Source organism: Hippichthys cyanospilos, chromosome 6, assembly GCF_059441005.1.
Source record: "Hippichthys cyanospilos isolate Australia breed blue-spotted pipefish chromosome 6, RoL_Hcya_1.0, whole genome shotgun sequence".
Classification (NCBI taxonomy): domain Eukaryota; kingdom Metazoa; phylum Chordata; class Actinopteri; order Syngnathiformes; family Syngnathidae; genus Hippichthys; species Hippichthys cyanospilos.
This window is the reverse complement of record NC_142374.1, coordinates 17,250,460-17,269,166: the sequence shown is the minus strand read 5'-3', so window position 1 is coordinate 17,269,166 and position 18,707 is coordinate 17,250,460. Positions and strand designations below refer to the sequence as shown.

Below are 18,707 nucleotides of genomic sequence, written 5' to 3'. Positions count from 1 at the left end.
ATATATATATATATATATATATATATATATATATATATATATATATATTATATAAAGGGCCCTTATCCTGAAATTTTAAACTTACCATAGTTAAATATGTGAATATCAATGAAATCTTACCTTTTCTTACCACTTTGGTGAGTAGTTTCTTATGAAATGTGAGGTGAGTCAGAGGTGGAGTGAATGAAGAAGTCTTTAGCGTTTTATTGACAGTGAAATGAACTGGAGTGCCAACAAAGTAAAAGATGTGTCAAGAGAGCACGTACAGTACTCGTTCCTCGTTCCGTGTGATAACCACTTCTGAGCATCTTGCGCTCTGGGAGCCAAAGATTATCAAGTTGACCAAAGTCACAACCATGCTCCGGGAAGAACTTCAAAATGAAATTGTCAATAAGACCATTCCGGTCAGACATTACTCGTTATGGTCGTTAAATTTTGTTGCATTGACTGGCCTCATAACCTTTCTCTGTTTTACTATCATGGACTAAATGGACAGGCAGCACATTCTGCCCTGGGTATGTCATTGCACTTGTGGCCCAAACGGCTGAGAAACAAACAAAAAAAAAACCAACAACATGTAATAGCTCATTATTGCCACCAACTGGTGGGGAGTATGAATATACCTGATTTTACTCTTGGAATGTGATGACATTGTCATAACAATACAAGAAAAAAACTCATGATTGCATCAATAAATGATAAAAAGTTAGGACAAAATCATAATGACTGTAGTCCCAAAAAATGACTGTACTCCCAAGAACAAAAAGTAATTTGAGGATACTTATAATGGAAAAAAAAAGAAAATGAACTGTGAATAGCAAGAAACGTTGTCGTCAGAAAAAGTCACAATCGTATGACCAAAAACATCCAAAGTTAGCACTCCGTTTTCATGTTTTTGACAAAGGTGAGTGTGAATGTAAAATGCTTCCTGTATATATATGTATTCCTCCACAATTCAAGTCACTGCCATGAAAGCTTTCGTCAGTCTTTTAATGCAAACTTTCTGAACGTCAACACATATTGCACCGCGACATGAACTTCCAACATGTGCTCACACTCACTTTCATATGCCGACTCAACCGTCATCTTCTTTACATAGCGTACAATGTGCTTCATATCCCAACAGTGTTCATGCAAATACTGATAATGGCATTACAACATAGCTTCTTCTAGTTTGTCAGCAGTTAATACATTTTTAAAAATACAACAATGGAAAATGCACAGTCTACTCTAATGCCTCATTTGAATAATAACAGTAAAGACATGCGCCACTGAATTGACTTTTGAAATATGAGTATTTAGATTGGCAGTTATTTGAATTCAAATATTTTTTTTTAAGAAAATACTTTTAACACGCTTTTAATACCAAAATGTCCTGACCGAAATGTGTTATGCAAATTTTTTTGTACATATACAGTGTTCCCTCGCTACATTGCGCTTTGGTTATTGCGGCTTTATAACTTTTTGCAGGTTTATGTCGCTATTTTTCTTGCAAATGTTCTTTCTTTTAAATCAGAGCAGTCAAAAAATCATTTTATTTATACAAAAAAAATTCAAAATTTTCTTTGTCTATTGCGGGCTTATTTCACTTTTTTTTTTCATATAAGCCGAACCAAAGAAAATCATTTAATATTTTGTTTTTTTAACTAAACAAACTTTCAAAAAGGGAACAAGGCAAAAAAAGAGGGAACACTAAAGTGTTTATATTGCTTAATAATTATTTTCAATGAAAACTAACAAATCTTGATGATCAGACTTTTTTTCTATGTTCTTTTTGTCTTTTATGTTCTATTGATCACTCAAGCTGTCTTTATTTCTGTTTTTGAGCTAAAATGACAGAATGAGGCAGACAATTTGGATTATAGCGCGCAGCAAATAAATAGTGCTTCATTCTGATACATTTCTTTAACATTATAGCAATTGTATAAACAGTGATTATAACGACTACGTATATCCGAAATGTTAATTAGAATATTTAAGCATGATGAAGGCAGCAGGGAGAAGAAAAAACCCTGCTAACCATGATTTTTTTTCCAAGCGTATTTACCGTTATCAAATTACATTGAAATGACACACACATTTACTCACAAATACAATCATTGCCAGGACGTGATAACGCGTATCGCACAGCGTCCTTGTGGTCAATATGGCACAAGGTATAAAAGGAGTGCTACGGTGTGAAAAAAATCGGCGTTTGTTATTGTATGTATAGATAAGAACACGATGGTGCGCTAAGTTGGGGGACTCCGCAAAGGCGTCGGCTACAAACAAGCGGCGGCCCGCCGTCACAGTTCCGGGCCCCGGTTGCGCGTCTTCATTGGGACGAGCCCAAGTGCGGGAGCTCATCGGCTCCCGTTGAGGCCTCAGAAAGCGAGGAGCGCTCCAAATTCGCATTGAGGAGCAAGAAGCTCCTTGAAAAAGAGCAAAGTCACGCCGGCGTGTGCGAGGCGCGCCCTAGATGAGCGAACACTTGAGGAATTTGATTCTCTTGGACTTCTTCTCTGTGATCTTGACCGCTTTTCCAGATCCTCCGGCGATGTTGTCGTTCTGTTAAGCAGAAGAGAAAATGACTTGTTGACGAGGTCAAATGTAACACGCCGTCTGGGAGGGCTTACTGTTTTTGAGCTCAGATTGTGCAGGATGTCTCTTCCCATGGTGTAAAATGCCTGATTTGGAAATGGATAAACAGGTTAGTTGCATCTTCTGCCATCTAGTGGACAAGACAAGCATTGCGTTTTTGTCTCGTTACGTGGCACAAGGACCAAGTCAAACTGGATCATTTCACACGAATTGGAAAGTGGAACACCTACATCACAGATGTTTTTGTAGCAAACATGGAAATCTGCAGTTTACGGCATTAGATAAAATGCGCTTTTTACTAAGGCCCGGCAAATAGAGATTTTTATAAGGGCCGGTGCTTGATACAGGTCAAACTAAAATTACAATTACCAACCAAGTAGCCAGTGAAAAAACAAAAAAATGCTCCCTTAACATACAGAAAACCATGAATTACAGGCAGAACATTTGACAGTTTTACTTTAATATTTGATCACTGATTTTACACTTTTTTTCAGGTGGAACCTACCTATTTGGCAATCATGGATATCTGACGTTTATAGCAACGGTTATGTGCTTCTATTGGGGCTGGGCCAATAAAGATTTTTTTTTGGTGGTGCCAATTCTGATATTTGGGAAAATTGCTCCCTTTACACAACAACAAAAAAGCATAAATTACAGTCAGAACATTTGACAGGTTTTCTTTAGTATTGTTTTAACTTTACAACAGGTAAATCTGCAAAAAAGCTGACTCGTCCAATCATGTATTAACACATTTATCCTTGTTTTATGTTGCAATATATTCATGGTTAAAAAAATGGCAATTTTTCTTTTTTTTTTTCACTTTTAAAAGCTCATATTTTAAATCAGTCAAGGCGCTTATAATACCACAGTATAAAATGATTTGAACAAATGTATTATTTCAGAAATGTGTTTCAACCATTAATTGACACGAAGTAACCGAGCTTCAAGATTGCTGAGGCCCGACAAAGAAAGCACACAAAAACAAAATATAGTTCCAGCTTTGCCCCTTGCTTACCCAGTTCTCCAAATTAAGAGGAAACGCGCGCTCGCTTCGAGCTAGTTGTCACTTTCAGTTTCAATCTACTGTAAAACTAACTAACGAAAAGCCAGAAAATTGAATGTTTTTTTTTAATGCTAGCATGCTAGCATAAAGTGAACCGAGATGGCAAACGTGGACGTACCTCTTCTACATTTAGACTTGTTTTTGCGCTGGTTTCCAGGAACTTGACGCCATAATCGATAGCCAGCTAAATAGAGGGAAAACAACACACCAGTGATTAATTACCATGCACACTGAATGCATTTTGTTCCTCTAATTAGACATTTTAATGAGTTTCTGTAGGCGGATGGGTACGCGCTCACTTTTTCACCCCTGTCTTTGGAAACCTGCCGTCTGTCTGTCATGTCACATTTGTTACCCAGGACCATCTTCTCGACATCGGATGAGGCGTGCTGGGAGGTGAAATGTTAAACGAGGGAATAAGTCGTTCAAACCAAAGATTTTTGTTGTAAATAGGAGTGACATATTTACCGAAAATTTCAGATTATAAGCCGTCGCTTTTTTCTCATGATTTGAGCCCTGCGGTTTACAGAAAAGGTTTATATCTACAGTTTTGATTACTAGCCACCAGGGGGCAGTCTACCAGTAAAACAAATACGTGTATCTGTTCAAGGTGTCCATTTATGGAACATGAACTATCAAATAGAGGGCTTATATATTGGGGTGGCTTATTATCCGAAATTTAGGGTACATTTTTTTTAATTGTTTTCTACAGGTTAAGAGCAAAAAAAGTGTAACAGTTTGAGGTAACACGAAATCCACCTCTTCAATATTCCTGATCCAGTTTTTAATGTTTTCAAACGACTTCTCGTTGGTGATGTCGTAGACCAGCATAATTCCCTGAGAGGAAGACAAAGACAAATCATTGTTTCTTGGTCCAGCTCAGCAACATTCCAACACAGCCACTGAGGACTTACCATGGCTCCTCTGTAGTAAGCTGTGGTGATGGTGCGAAAGCGCTCCTGGCCCGCAGTGTCCCTGAATGCGTCCCGTGAATACAAATTGTCAAAAGACTTGAATTTTCAAAATAAAAATCAAATCACACTCACCAAATTTGAAGTTTGACTCTCTTTCCGTCCAGCTCGATAGTTCTGATTTTGAAGTCGATGCCTGCGTAAAAATGAACAGAGAGTTATGATTGGCAGATTGAGGCGTGTGTGTAAATTATTTTTAAAATCCTTTAAAAAACAATGGCTATGTAAATATTTCAGAAACATGCTTAAATTCAGGGAAAAAAAAAAAGTTAAGTCGGCCATTTGTTTAGAAAACCAAGCCTCCTCCCCTTTATCAAAATACTTTGACCCAAAGAGTCATCATCAGTCAATCAATTATAAGTTTTATTCAAATTAATTTAATTACTTCTTGTAAACAGTTGTTTTTTATTATTATGATTTCAATGTAATTTTCATTGAGTCAATTTTACTCTGAGATATATATCAAATTGTCTAACTTTTTTTCGATTAATCGACAACGAATCAACCATCAAATTTGTTATATATAATCGTTTAGAGACCCCAAATTATCAATAATTCCAGTAAACTTTACTCTGAATGTACATTACTTGGTTTAGGGGTGCAATTATTTTTCAGTTAACAGACAACTAATCAACAATCGGATTATTCAATTATTGTTGATAATCGATTCATTGTTTAGAGAACTAAAACTGTCCGAATCCTCAAGATTTCAGAAAATTTGGAACAGTAAAAATGACCCTCAAATTAAAATATTTGGTTTAGGGGTGCAACGATTTTTTAATTGATCAACAACTAATTGACAAATTATTAAAGTATTGTTGATCATCATTAATCGTTTAGTGAGCTAAAACTGTCCAAATCCTAAGAATTTCAGCCTCCAGACAGTTGGTATTATCAACGTTCTTTAGTCCTCCTGAAAACAGACGACAGTGTGCTGAATCAAATTACTGCTTTACTTTGGAAAAACGATGGAGATATTTTCACCGATTTCCAGAAGTCACAGACCAAATCAGCAACCAAATCATAAAAAACTGTTTTTGCATAGTAGATTTGAAAGAAAACGCAGTTTAAATTAAAAAAACATGGCTTTGTAAATCAGATTCCGCTATTAATTGACAATGTAATCGACAGCTTAATCAATTTTTTTTAAATGTTAGCCTTACAATGCTGATAAACATTGTTTATTGCACAAAAACATTGCACAAATAATACAGATGGATAGATACTAAATAAAAACAAAATTAAAAATAAAAACCTTAACGGAATCAACAATGAAAGTCAATTTTGGAAATCAAAACGAGACCCAGCCCTATTTAGAATGTATCTCACACCCATTGTCTTTTCTCGTGCAAGCATTCTCTGCCCTTGGCAATACAAAATCATACACACTATTACATGTGTGCAGGCACGCACAAAACAATCTTTGTAATGTTGCGTTATCTTATTACACATGTGCCGGTGCATTAATATTCCTGTCAGGCTACTGCGGTTCACTCACCTATGGTGGATATGAAGGTGGTATTAAAAGAGTCTTCGCTGAATCGAAAAAGCAGACACGTTTTGCCCACGCCGCTGTCGCCGATCAGCAACAGCTTAAAGAGGTAGTCGTACGTCTTGGCCATTGCGCGAAACAAACGGGACGAGATTTGGGTCAGTAAAGGGGAACGCTGGGCCGGGATCCCCCGTCTTTCGGGTCCTCAGCTGTCGGCGCAGGCGGACTGGCGGAGAGCCAGTGCGGAGAGAGTGGCGTAATGCCGCCAGTTGCATTGTGGGCCTTGTAGTTTTTGTTACCGAACAGCTGCTTCGATGTTTTTTTTTTCTCCGCTCAACGCGCGAATTGTTTACGTTGTATTTTAACATCTTTTAAAATTATTGCTATATAAAAACAAAACCCATGCATTTGGCTTCGGTAGTAATTTCGCATTTGTAGATCGAAATAAACGTATTAAAGTAATCTCGTGTCTTTGTAAATTAATTATTAAACCGTTTGAATAATTCATTCACTTTTATTACCCATTTCCTGTTGCTTTGTAAGCACTTTATATATATCTTAATAAGAGATCGGTGATAAATCCCAGTTCCTCCCAGCTGGTGTCCACCACCACCAGCACCAGCAGCAGCAGCAGCAGCAAGAAAGAAGAAGAAGCCCACGTAGACAACGCCAGCACGGCGAGATGCCTGTAAGTCAACAACTTCAAACACGTCTGAGCTTTTTCTTTATTTTCTTGAATGCTGCGCTTCGCCTACGCGGATGTGATAAAGCAGTTGTCACACAGGGCGCAAATAGTGTGAATCGTTTCGAATAACACCGAGGTGGCGTGCGTAGTCTCAGCAAGCACATGGTGTGCTGTGTTCTAGTGTCTATAGCTAGTCTTGCTTTAGCTAGCCGAAGCGTGGGGGTGGTCTAATTGCTGGAGAGTCAGCATTGCGAAGGGAAGGCGTTATGTGGCCCAGAAATTAGTCCGCGTCCAATTTTTTTTCATTATTGCTCAGCTTCACCGTCAAAAAGAAATAGCCCAATCATTGTTCTGTGTGTTGAGTGAATTGCGACTACTTGGATTTTGTAAAGATGCAACTCCTTTTTTAACCCTTTGTTAAAGCCCCAAGCGTGTTAAATAGACCTTTTGAGGCATGTTTCGATTCTCGTTACTGCAAGAGAAACGTACTAATCAGCTGATACAATGCTTGTGCAAGTTTGTCGAGTTTTTAACTACTTAAGTAGTTCATATTTGCAATGTTCTTCTAGCAGATATTTATTCAAAGTTCACAATAGCGCTTTAATTATGTTAGCTGAGTACAATTTAACAAAAGTGATGACCAAGTGAAGCTTCATGAAGCAATGAAATTTTGCAGCCAACTTGGTTCAAAGCTTCACGGTACTTCATTTGCTCTATGGCGCCATCAAGCGGTCCAGAAACCCAAGAAATCATTGAGTTCTATGGCTATTTAAGAAAATTACATGAATGTGCATCAACAAAGGCAAGTGACATATGGGTCATTTGTTATCCATTTTTATTTCGAAATAATAGCTTTTCCACAGTTTTTTTTAACATCACCTTACTGGAAGTAATTGAATCAAAATGTTACCAAAAGAATGTCTCCTTTTGTCTGCTGAATCCATCGCAACAACGCAGAATGCTCAAAAAGTGATTGCAACACACACAGGTGTAACAGCAGCCCGAAATCTACAAAATAAGTTTTGTGTCCATTTTATATTTGCATTGCCAGCCAAAATCAATGCAACCACTGGCCAGCCAGGTCACAGATCATTTCTAACTCTTGCCCACATGAGGCGCGCCTCGATACACACTCAGTTGCCACCCCCAAGCGTCGGAGCCTCGGCACATTACGCCCCATCAATAGACAACACAAATCCGTTAACGCCACACCATCATAAATGCCTTGTGTCCTGTGATGTGCTTTGATAATAAGGCATCCAGGCCCTGAGGCAGCAAAACAGTTATTGCCAGAACTGATGTACTTTCATTTGGGCTGGGCCTTTATTGCTGGGTGGCCTGTGTGTTAATCTGATACTACTCAACTTGGGTTTAATTTGTTCAATTTGCCATTGATTTTTTTTGGACAGCAATGACTTCCTAGTGGAGCTGTCCTACTGGTTGTTGTCTTGTTTTGTCTGGATGGATTTCAGCATGATTTCTTTAGAAGATCTTTATCGGACTACTGTATTATCATGCAGATTATCCTCATCTTGTTCTGTAATATTACCCGTTGCACCTTTTAGTTGGCTAAAGACCTCCTTCAGCCCTCCATTGAACATGAGAGAAGACAACACAAAAAGAAAAGACTTGTTCAGAGTCCAAATTCCTATTTTATGGATGTGAAGTGTCCAGGTAAGCACAGCTCAAGTGTTGTTTTACTATTAATTTATCAAAACAGTTTACAAATATGGAAGAAATGCATTACTGCTCTTTTGCAGGCTGTTACAAGATCACTACGGTGTTCAGTCATGCGCAGACTGTGGTTCTTTGTGTGGGATGCTCCACAGTGTTGTGTCAGCCTAAAGGAGGAAAGGCCAGACTCACTGAAGGTGAATCCCAGCATTTACATTACTGCAGTTTGGTACAGTGTCATAAAATGACAAATCTTGTTTAACCCGACATTTTCTTCTGCATAACAGGTTGTTCTTTCAGGAGGAAGCAGCATTAAATAACAGGAACATTAGCTCCAAGATGTGCGTTGTTAATTCCTTGGTTGAGATTGTCACTATGCAGAGGACAAAATCATGTTTGTGATTTTATAAGCTTGCCATAAAATATGCCTTTTAAAACCATGAATTTACAAGTCAATAAAAAGACAAAAACAATTGAAGCACACTGGGACTTTTATTGATAAAACGTTTTTTTCTTTTTTTTTGCTATGACTGAAATGACCTTCACAGAAAGCATACAAAGTCGTCCTTTATACTTCTGAACATTACATCCGTCTGAGAAATTGTTACATATAGAAAAGACCAGCAACTGTTATAGTTTTCACGACGACAAAAAAAGAAACAGATACCTTGCATAACCACAATCTGAAGAATGATAAATAAAAGCAATGTTTTCACCAAGTGGTACAGTTCAGTACATTTTCCATTTCTAGTCAAAAAGGTGAACAAGTCAACTGTGGGCACCAACTGCAATGTGAAAAGTTGTGGTGGCCGGAGATCTAATGTTGTCCGGTGATGGGACGTAAAACTCACTAGTAACGACGGAATGAAAATATTGTCAAATGATAAGATGCACTTCAGGTTTGCCGCCCTCAAAGCGATGTGACCGAACCGAAAAGTATATCAAATCTGGACCCTTTCACAAACAAACGGGTGCTGCAGATCAGCCTTTTCAACTAAACTGTGCCACTTGGCTGTCAAGTTGTTTCCATCTAAATGGTTCCCCAACAAACAAAACTTGCTCCATCCTCCCTCCCGCCCGCCCGATTCATGGACTTTGTTGGCCTATTGTGTCTGACACTGCACCCCGCCCCTGGGACCCTCCTCGTCTTCATCATAAGCCTCCCCGCCGTACTTGCGCTGCTGCGTCCGCTCGTCCACCTCGCAGAGCTCCACCTCCTCCGTGTCGTCGGCGATCATCACGTCCTCCCTGGGAGGGAGCAGCCTTTCTAGCTGGAACATGAGGTGTTCTGGGAGCCAGTGTTTTTCAGGAAACTCCACCTGAGTATTGGGATTGTATTTAGTTTGGTCAGAGAATGAATTCAACACTTAAGTACAGTAATTATGGTCTTACCTGGAACTGTATGAAGAGTTGTCCCTTTTCGTAAGGGCTCCTGTATACTGGCATGCCTTCGTTCTGTATCACCTTCGTGTCGTTGTTCTTTATAACGTCGCCTATAAAATTGGGTACAACCAATTCAGTGACGCAGAGCAAAAAAAAACCCAGGAAGATCAGCAGATCCATTTTTACAGGGCTCGCAGTAAATAAGTTAACCATAGACAAGTTTGTGACCACTGTGGTGCACGTGTGTTTTTTTGTCCATTTTTTGGCCCATTTGATCTGCCATACTAAGCCCGATTGTCCTCATTAAGAGAGCATCCTGGCCTTTCCGATTTGTTTGAGTAAGATGCGATTAACTTGTCTCGCTGAGTAAAATGGAAAAAAGGGAGTCACAGGCGGTCATAAACCAAAATGCTATTTTAACCGGGCTGACAGCGAATGAGTTAACGGCCGCTAAAAAGTGCCAGTCTTGCAATGTGCGCTTACCTGGCTGCGAGCTGATAAGGAGCGTTCTGTCATCCAGAGTGTTGATGGCCTTCTTGAAGCCGCACAGGGCCTCCACCAGCTTGATGCTCATGGTCATGGTAAGGTTATCGTCGCTTCGTTTAAAAAGGCCGTGCTCCTTCTGATCCAGCACGATGATGACGTCGCCGGGCTCCAGGTCAGGCTCCTGATCGCCTTCGCCGTGAAATGTAATTTTCTGACCGTCTCTCATACCTAGTCAAGAATATTTCACTTAAGTTTGTGTCCCAGTTGATACTTAGCACCGGGAGAAGATCCTCAGTGTTTATTACCTTTGTCGATGTGGACTTCAAGGATTTTCTTCTTGCGTTCCACTTTGTGCCCATTGCAGTTCTTGCAGCGGTCTTTGGAGCTGAATGACTCGCCCTGGCCGTGACAATCTCCGCACATGCTCTGAATCTGTTGAATCATGCCCGGTCCGATCTGCTGCACTTTGATCTGCACGCCTCTTCCTTTACAGTTGGAGCACTTCTCCAAGGTACCTTTCTTACCCCCGTAACCTGAACGCAAACAAAACGGATCGGAATTACTTTAGGGAAAAAAAACAACAACAACAAAAAAAAAACAATGATTCTACATGAGTGTAAATGCGTACCTTCACACTTTTCACAAATAACGTTCTTCTGGAGGGCTAGCTTCCTGGTGGCGCCGTTGTACATGTCCTCCAGCGAAACACTCAACTGATGGACTATGTTCTTCCCTATAATGTCATGAGTTTGAGTTAACATTTAGAGGTTGCCTCCCGTTTCAAGGGACAGTCCACTTATTTAGCCATTCCAGCAATAATAAGGAAATGTTTTTGTATATGATAATGTGATGACTAAATTATTTTCTAATTAAAAAAAACAAAACATTTTGTCAATTGCTGACTGAAAATAACATAGTATGTGCTGATGGCTCAGCTACTGAGGGGTGTTAACGGCATATGTTTGTGTATTAATACATTTTGGCGTGGCATGTTTGGTCCACTTGCGTAGTTTCTGGCACGTGTGTTTTCCCCTCCATCAAATTTACCCGCCGTGAAAGTAAAGCGAGATGGCGTGTTTTCACACAGAGGTGTTAGGCGCGATACCATTTGAATAATGATAAATGTTGATAAAGTGTGAATCATGACAGCATGTCCTTAAACTTAGTTAGAACGTGTCATGGGCTGTTGCTGTTGAGTCTCCAAACCACAAATGGTTCAAGCTCCTTGAGTCAAAATTTCACTGCCTTGTACTTGCATGTGTAATGATAATTAAGGCTAAAAGTTTCGGTGAATGAGTTGCTTTTATTTATAACAATGCACCATATCATTTCTCTTTTATTTAATTAGGCAGTTTTGTTTGTTTTTTTTTTTAGTTTTTTTGGTACAAAAATAATACATTGAAGCCTCAAAAGTGAAGCGAACCGAAATGTTAATTTAATAATGACCAATCACAGCTCAGCTTGCGACTGTCACATGACTAAGATGTGAGCTTTTATTGGTCTCTAGCTGAGCCTTGAGCTTGGGTGACATCATTTTCATGCGACAGCAAATGGAACAATGGGTTTTATGGCTATTAACTGTACATTAAAATTAATTTACTTGTCTAGTCAGAAAAAATATTAACTTTAAATACTGAAAACGGCTAAATAAGCGGACTAATCCTTTTATAGTCTTTATAAGGCCTTACCTCTCCTCTCTCTTTGCATCCTTCCCCCACCTCCAAAAAACATGTTGAAAATGTCCATGGGAGATGACCCTCCACTCATGCCGCCTTCTTTAATCGCTTGTTCGCCACCTTGGTCATACAGATCTCTCTTTTTCGGATCCGAAAGGACATCATATGCTTGCGATATAAGCTTGAACTGCAGGGGGGAGAAAAGAGCTTCTGAGTTTGCAGTTTTTCTAGCTCCTAGCAAGATTTCAATGTAGCATCATTTTACTCCTGCAAACAACCCCGACACAGTCTGTTACCAAATCCACGCCCCTGACAAATAATGTTTTTTTTTTTCTTTCTTTCTTTGAACACTAAGAATTCATAAGAGATTACAAATACCATTAGGTGTTAAGAAGCGTTGGTTAACTGTTTTAATAACATGGCTATTTGAATATACATTTTTATGAGTAGTCAAATGTATACATTTTCTTTTACTATTGCCGTCGTAGACAATTGAATAACCACTTGTTTTAACATCATGTGGTACTTCAGACTGGATCATAGGGCTAGTCCGGCTATGCTGTAACTAGAAAGAGGGGCTACCAGATCATTCAATAGTGTAAAATTAGAAGGGGGCATGCCCAACAGCCCCGTAGACGGCCATAGAAAATCCTAAAGTCTATATTTAGCCTGAGCTTACCTTCTCGCCCTCGTTGGGGTTCTTGTCCGGGTGATATTTTAATGCCAGTTTTCTGTACGCTTTCTTAATTTCGTCTGGAGACGCTTTAGGCCCCACGCCAAGGAGATCGTAGTAACCAGTTTCGCGAACCATGATGACAGCCTTTAAAAAAATAAAAGTCAACAACAAAATGAGCATTAAATAATAATAATAATAATAATAATAATAATAAACATCTCTATGCGACCCTGATTGTGAGTGGTCGCCATGCTAACATGAGTCACCGTTGACGCTTACCAACCAACCGGCTTGGAAAACACAAAGCTCTTAAAAATGAATAAAGTAACATATACAACATTATAAACAGAACGCCGCACCGTTATGACATAACGGCATTCCAAATTATTAGTGGAGATGGTCACATTTAGAAAACCTTTAAAATATTTTTTCGTTGTCTATTATCACGTGCGTTAGCTTGTTCCCGTTTATAACTGTGCTAACCCCCAAAATGCGACTTAATAACATTAACAAATAGCTACAGTTCTTTTCATATCGCTTGGGCCACTTACTTATGGTCTTATTGTCCCGTTGAAGACAAGTAGAGCTGTGGAGTCAGTGTGAAATGAAGCTGGCTTCTAGAAAGACGGCTTGTCCTTATAGCGTGCGCTTCAGCCTGGAACTTTCTGGAGAGATCGAGCTGAATGGGCCGAATGCTTTCCAGTACGGAAGCCGGCAAGACACTTTGCGATATGATGCATTAACGGGGATGCACTGTGATGCTATTTTTTTATTTTAAAAACACCCTCGTTTTGAAGGGAAAAAATCATATTCACACAAAACTGAACGTTTTCAAATATTGTAAACAATAGTTGAATAGAAATACGGTGACACGTTGCAAAGTATTCATCGTTACCCTACCTCAATATTTTCCAATTATTTGTATTTATACATTTTAAATTATTTTTCGGATATAGTTAATACATCTGTAAAAGGTATTTATACGTTACTTTCTGCTTCATACTTTGTAGAAATAAATAATTGAAAAAAAAAAAAAATAGATTGCTAACGCACTTTGGTTACAAAACATGTGACGTAACATGATTCCCTGCCCCCCATTGTCCGTAAAAAATGTATTCAAAAAAACTATCTTGCGAGCAGCAACTTGGTTATATAGTTTATTCAGCTTTACAATTCTGTGAACGTTTTTTTTTCTTCTTCTTCTTTTCCCCTCTAAAGTACAGGCGTTGAATCAGTTCCTCTATTTTTATTTTATTCAAATTGTATTGTTAAATGCTGTTTGGGGCAATATTAAACATTAAATGACACGTTAAAACATGCCAAAGTAAGACCAAACCCCTATAACAAATATATGGAAAGCTGCTGGATGAACAAACATCCCAAATGAAAGAACAAATAAAAGGGATGAGACTTGGCAAGACAAACCAAAACCTTGCTAGAATGCAAATACCGACATGAGTCAGCCCCAGTTTGAATGACAGCTTTTGTAACTTTGCTAATAGGAAAATAAGATTTCATATAAAAATTCAACCTAATGTAGCTAGTGATGAATACAAATCAGCTCAAAAAGGTTCAATTGGATGTACAAATGTTATACAATCAAGCTTGACTGCTTATAACCAAACACAAAATGAATATTTGCTCAATTTAAATTTGGTCCAATTTTCCCAAATGAACGCAACAGAATGGAGATAACCTCCAATCTCTTATTTTCATTGCAACCCAAAATACCATATGAGCTCAGTCTTTGTTTCTTTTTTAGGAAAGTGAATTAATACATGGAAATATGTATGTAATGTCCCGATGACACCCCCGATTACTAAGGCCAAGCTGATGCTCTAAGTTGATGTCTCTATTTTAATCATCCACATCAACAGCACCTATTAAGTCATGACAATGGCTGTTTATTCTTATGGTTATCAAACTGATGAACAATGTTGACAACGTAAACAACCGGTAACCAAACATCACCATAGCAGCTGAAGAGGCGTAAGACACAAACACATCTGACCGACTCACACAACAAAGTCAGACATTTCCGATGTCATGTTGGCATTCATGATGTTATAAAGCACATTCAAAATATCTGACAAAGCTGTGAAAAAAGAACCTTCCATATTTCCTGCCCTGATGGCTATAACTTATTTCCACATCAACAATAACTCGTGACTTTAATTCAAGTATAGGTCTATAGTAATATATAAACTATAGTAGTTATAGACATATCGATAATCATAATAGTCCCCTTCATACTCCACATTTATAAGCACAAAAACTGTTGCTTTGAAGAAAATGCTTGTACAGATGCAAATACAGAAGACATTCAGGATGACAAATCCTGAGACAGCTTTAATTTTTGTTTTGGTTGTAAGTGTGTGAAAAAAAAAAAGAGGCAAAACTATTTAAAGATCTCGCACTCGTTGACATATTGCTTCTGTGAATTCGGAGCACTTCGACTTCCCACCGAGGTCTCCGGTGAGCACCTACAAGAGACAATAAAGGCGCGTTACATGTGGATATGATGTCAAACCTACGCTTTAGGACGGTGTTTACCTTTTTGTCCCGAATAGTGTCGAAACAGGCGGTCTCGATCCTCTTTGCGTGCTCGTGCAGGCCCATGTGGCGCAGCATCATGACTGCGCTGAGTAGCAAGGCAGTCGGGTTAGCCATGTCCTTTCCTGCTATATCTGGGGCAGTTCCATGAACCTAAGAACAAATAAAAATTCTCATCAAAGTCGACTTTACAAAAATGGTGCGGATAATGTGAGTGAACATACAGACTCAAAAATGGCAACACCGTTGGCGCCGATGTTTCCACTGGGGGTCACTCCGAGTCCTCCAATAAGTCCAGCACAAAGATCACTGGGGGTAAACAGTAACACACACTGTTCAGACAAATTTAGCAAGTCCACAAAGTTTCCAAAACAAAAACAACAACAAAAAAATACAAATGTAATGATGTATATGTATATGTGTATGTTCATTTATTCATTTCATTTGTACATGAAATTTTTAAAACTCTTTGCATTTGTGCATTTCGAGTTCCCTTTAAATCAGAGTTTTGGTTGTAAAACAAACAAAACTCGAACAGCAGATAGCATGCCTGCTTCACAACTTAAAAGTTTTTGGGTTCGAATCCCAGCGTGGAATTTGCCTGCATGTTGCTATGAGTGCCCAATCACATGGCTCGAATGCCATGCAATACTTTACCTAGCCACTAGAGGGCAAAACAGATCGATGTATTATGTATACAGTATGGTGTACGAACCATAGTTTAAACGTCCCCTTTTTGCTATTTCAGTTCGTCACAATGTATATTTTACATCAACACATAGAACTCTCACCTCAAAATGTCCCCATACAAGTTTGGCATCACCAGAATATCAAACTGTGTAGGATCTTGCACCATCTGTAAAGTGAGTATATAAACAATAGCATTGGTGGTTGAAAAAAAAAAATGCTATCGTGGAAAAAAAGACCGCAGTGACTCACATTAAGGCACACAGTATCCAAGTACATCTCAGTAAATTTAATGTCTTTGTTCCTTTCAGCAGCCTCTCTGCATTTTCGAAGGAAGAGCCCGTCTGACATGCGCCTGTATAATAACAGAGGACAAGCTGATGAGCACATAGAGTAAGGTATGCAAATTAAATATACAGTCAATGTGACTTACATAATGTTAGCCTTATGAACAGCAACAACACTGGTCCTTTTATTGTTTCTCGCATATTCGAACGCATATTCTGCAATGCGTTGGCTGGCTTGCTCTGTAATGAGTTTAATACTCTGCACGACTCCATCGACAATCTGCAATTATGAACACACTCAACAATCACAATGATGTCAAATGGGAGCTAAGCGTTTTACTGAGGAACTTTTGTTCAAGGTATTCACCACATGTTCAATCCCACTGTATTCCCCCTCTGTGTTCTCTCTGATGGTCACGAGGTTTACATCCGTGTAAGGCGTCTTGTAGCCCTCGATGGAAACACAAGGGCGCACGTTGGAGTAGAGGTCAAAGGTTTTCCTCAGAAGAAGATTCATCGAGGGATGACCTGCAGCAATTGGTGTCTTCAAAGGACCTGTGGACCAGGAAGTCATTTTTATGGGGAGAGGTAAGATCGCGGCTGGTGAATCATGTTTTATTATGCTGTCACAACAATCCAATCGAGCAATATAATTATTTACAGCAGGATTTAAATAGTAGACCAAATCCAAATTGATGTTAGCTTACCCTTCAATCCCATTTTGTTCCTGTCCATTGATTCTTTGGCATCTGGAGGAATCACCCACTTCCCCCCAGGACCTTTAATGGCTGTAACATTCCTCTCCTCCCACTGAATGGGTGCCTGTAATAAAATACATAAAATATGCTGTAGGTGTAAAAAGAATAAAAGTTTAAAAACTCTTCAGAACTAACCTGGGCTGCTTCAAATATCTTCATAACAGCAGTGGAGATCTCTGGTCCGATTCCATCACCGGGGATCAAAGTAACAGTTTGCATCTAAAAGGGAAGGTCAAAAGCAAAGATGGCACCATTATGGCAATTGTAAAATTTTCAACATACACTTATTGTCATCCGAGTAGTGCTTGACATACCCCACGAGAGAATGTCTGTGTCTCTTTCCTCAAAGCTCTTGCCACATGCTGCGCCTGTCAAGCGAAACGCACATGAGATGTTTGGACAAGTGTCCATCCACAAATGCCAGTGTGGGTCACATAGACAATACGTGGAATACCAGTTAATATGTTAGTATATAAACAATTGTACACTATCACTCATGTCTTTGCTACAAACGTATTGCATAAAAACAAAGGGTGATTCCTGCCTAATATATTGGAAGACCACGTTTGTGTCAATAGGGAATACCAAAAACTCAATCTGATTGCCTCCTACCTATTTGCTATAAAACATTACGAGCAAATGGAAAGCTACTAGGTCGATTTCTCTTTCAAATAAATAATGCACTGCTTAATACATAACTAAGATTAACTTACTTCCTTTGACTTGATTTTATCCTGGCCACTGATCGATAAACTCCATTTTCTGAGTAGGTTAACAATCTGTAGGTGAGGAACATTACATGGACAGTTGTAGCCTTGATGCGGAAGTAATTGGGACAACTGGCTGTCACGATCATCTTTAGCCGTGTGGCATTAAAATACCGATTACGCAAATTTAACAGTTTAATATGTGATTTGGGTTGCTATAGTAACCTACAGCAAGGGCGTGCCCGAAAAAGACACAAAGTGCCTAGATCGTTATGGTGTCTTTTCTGAAAAATTCGAGAGCATGACAACAAAATAACTGATACGAATGAGTGACCGGGGGTTAATGGGGGTTACAGATTGCGCATATGATCGATCAATTATTAAGTAATTTGGGATTTTCCGTACTCACCGCTGACCTCCACGCATTCCCCGCCATGCTTAGCTAGTAGCAAGCCACCAAGGTCGATGCACGGATGCGGCGCAGAAGCAGCAAATAGTCAAGTTTGCTAAAAACGCCAAGCGTACAATGGTTTTGATTTTGTTTTCAAAATAAAATAAAGTTATAAATTCTCACATACAGTCGCAATAATCCATCACATCGTTAAATCAAATCTTATTCCATCCACGTCAGTACATTGTAAGGTATTGTAGTGGTCGTCGTTGGTCAGTTATTTTGTTTAAAACAGCTATGAGAGTAGGTCGAAAGAAAGCTCAAAATAATTTCCGCCATTACCAGCGAACAACCCGGAAGTCAATCCACCACTTGACCTCATGAGCAAGATTTAGTATCAGTACTTCAGTACCGTAATGTGTTTCTTCGTTTAAAAAAACATCTGCCAAGAAATTTATATTGTAAAATTTCTGACGAAAACAGTAAAATATAACTCAATAATTTATTCAATCTAATTGCCATTGGTTTGATAGATAGATAGATAGATAGATAGATAGATAGATAGATAGATAGATAGATATAGATAGATAGATAGATAGATAGATAGATAGATAGATAGATAGATAGATAGATAGATA

At 38.8% G+C, this 18,707-nt stretch overlaps 4 protein-coding genes across 6 annotated transcripts; 1 reads left to right on the top strand and 3 right to left on the bottom strand.

Annotated features, from left to right (window-relative positions):
- Positions 1–971: 971 nt before the first annotated feature.
- On the bottom strand, positions 972–6,361 carry LOC148422499 (ras-related protein Rab-8B). Of its 2 annotated transcripts, XM_088416544.1 has the most exons (8): positions 6,113–6,359; positions 4,690–4,750; positions 4,558–4,618; positions 4,403–4,480; positions 3,943–4,032; positions 3,762–3,827; positions 2,616–2,666; positions 972–2,547 (listed from the first exon to the last, which is right to left on the bottom strand). In XM_088416544.1, exons 1-8 carry the CDS (start codon positions 6,234–6,236, stop codon positions 2,455–2,457), a joined length of 624 nt encoding a protein of 207 aa, XP_088272670.1. In that variant the 5' UTR covers positions 6,237–6,359; the 3' UTR covers positions 972–2,454. The 2 variants fall into 2 exon arrangements, with proteins under 2 accessions (XP_088272670.1, XP_088272669.1); XM_088416543.1 differs by having other exon boundaries at positions 972–2,666; positions 6,113–6,361.
- A 142-nt stretch (positions 6,362–6,503) lies between these two features.
- LOC148422498 (small ribosomal subunit protein eS27-like) lies at positions 6,504–8,943 on the top strand. The gene is made up of 4 exons (XM_088416545.1): positions 6,504–6,794; positions 8,357–8,465; positions 8,552–8,662; positions 8,753–8,943. Exons 1-4 carry the CDS (start codon positions 6,789–6,791, stop codon positions 8,779–8,781), a joined length of 255 nt encoding a protein of 84 aa, XP_088272671.1. The 5' UTR covers positions 6,504–6,788; the 3' UTR covers positions 8,782–8,943.
- dnaja (DnaJ heat shock protein family (Hsp40) member A) lies at positions 8,939–13,399 on the bottom strand. Its single transcript, XM_088416542.1, has 8 exons — positions 13,238–13,399; positions 12,690–12,830; positions 12,023–12,197; positions 10,963–11,067; positions 10,640–10,867; positions 10,332–10,562; positions 9,858–9,958; positions 8,939–9,784 (listed from the first exon to the last, which is right to left on the bottom strand). The coding sequence occupies exons 2-8, from the start codon at positions 12,819–12,821 to the stop codon at positions 9,569–9,571; spliced, it is 1,188 nt and encodes a 395-aa protein (XP_088272668.1). The 5' UTR covers positions 12,822–12,830; positions 13,238–13,399; the 3' UTR covers positions 8,939–9,568.
- Positions 13,400–14,569: 1,170 nt separating this feature from the next.
- On the bottom strand, positions 14,570–18,200 carry idh3a (isocitrate dehydrogenase (NAD(+)) 3 catalytic subunit alpha). Of its 2 annotated transcripts, XM_088417927.1 has the most exons (12): positions 18,088–18,177; positions 17,685–17,750; positions 17,286–17,339; positions 17,107–17,190; positions 16,921–17,035; positions 16,581–16,768; positions 16,360–16,493; positions 16,179–16,281; positions 16,031–16,095; positions 15,464–15,548; positions 15,240–15,392; positions 14,570–15,169 (listed from the first exon to the last, which is right to left on the bottom strand). In XM_088417927.1, the coding sequence occupies exons 1-12, from the start codon at positions 18,112–18,114 to the stop codon at positions 15,089–15,091; spliced, it is 1,155 nt and encodes a 384-aa protein (XP_088274053.1). In that variant the 5' UTR covers positions 18,115–18,177; the 3' UTR covers positions 14,570–15,088. The 2 variants fall into 2 exon arrangements, with proteins under 2 accessions (XP_088274053.1, XP_088274054.1); XM_088417928.1 differs by lacking the exon at positions 17,685–17,750 and having other exon boundaries at positions 18,088–18,200.
- Positions 18,201–18,707: the final 507 nt, after the last annotated feature.

Coding starts and splice junctions, on each gene's coding strand:
- idh3a (XM_088417927.1), bottom strand. CDS start 18,114: ATGGCGGGGAATGCGTGGAGGTCAGCG. Junction 17,036..17,106: donor AGATATTTGAAGCAGCCCAG/GTTAGTTCTGAA, acceptor ATTTTATTACAG/GCACCCATTCAGTGGGAGGA. Junction 16,282..16,359: donor GTTCATAAGGCTAACATTAT/GTAAGTCACATT, acceptor GTTATTATACAG/GCGCATGTCAGACGGGCTCT.
- LOC148422498 (XM_088416545.1), top strand. Junction 8,466..8,551: donor TATGGATGTGAAGTGTCCAG/GTAAGCACAGCT, acceptor GCTCTTTTGCAG/GCTGTTACAAGATCACTACG. Junction 8,663..8,752: donor AAAGGCCAGACTCACTGAAG/GTGAATCCCAGC, acceptor TCTGCATAACAG/GTTGTTCTTTCAGGAGGAAG.
- dnaja (XM_088416542.1), bottom strand. CDS start 12,821: ATGGTTCGCGAAACTGGTTACTACGATCTCCTTGGCGTGGGGCCTAAA. Junction 11,068..12,022: donor GATGCAAAGAGAGAGGAGAG/GTAAGGCCTTAT, acceptor ATGACATTATAG/GGAAGAACATAGTCCATCAG. Junction 9,785..9,857: donor AACTCTTCATACAGTTCCAG/GTAAGACCATAA, acceptor CCCAATACTCAG/GTGGAGTTTCCTGAAAAACA.
- LOC148422499 (XM_088416543.1), bottom strand. CDS start 6,236: ATGGCCAAGACGTACGACTACCTCTTTAAGCTGTTGCTGATCGGCGAC. Junction 4,751..6,112: donor CACCTTCATATCCACCATAG/GTGAGTGAACCG, acceptor ATTTTTACGCAG/GCATCGACTTCAAAATCAGA. Junction 4,481..4,557: donor CTTACTACAGAGGAGCCATG/GTAAGTCCTCAG, acceptor TCTTCCTCTCAG/GGAATTATGCTGGTCTACGA.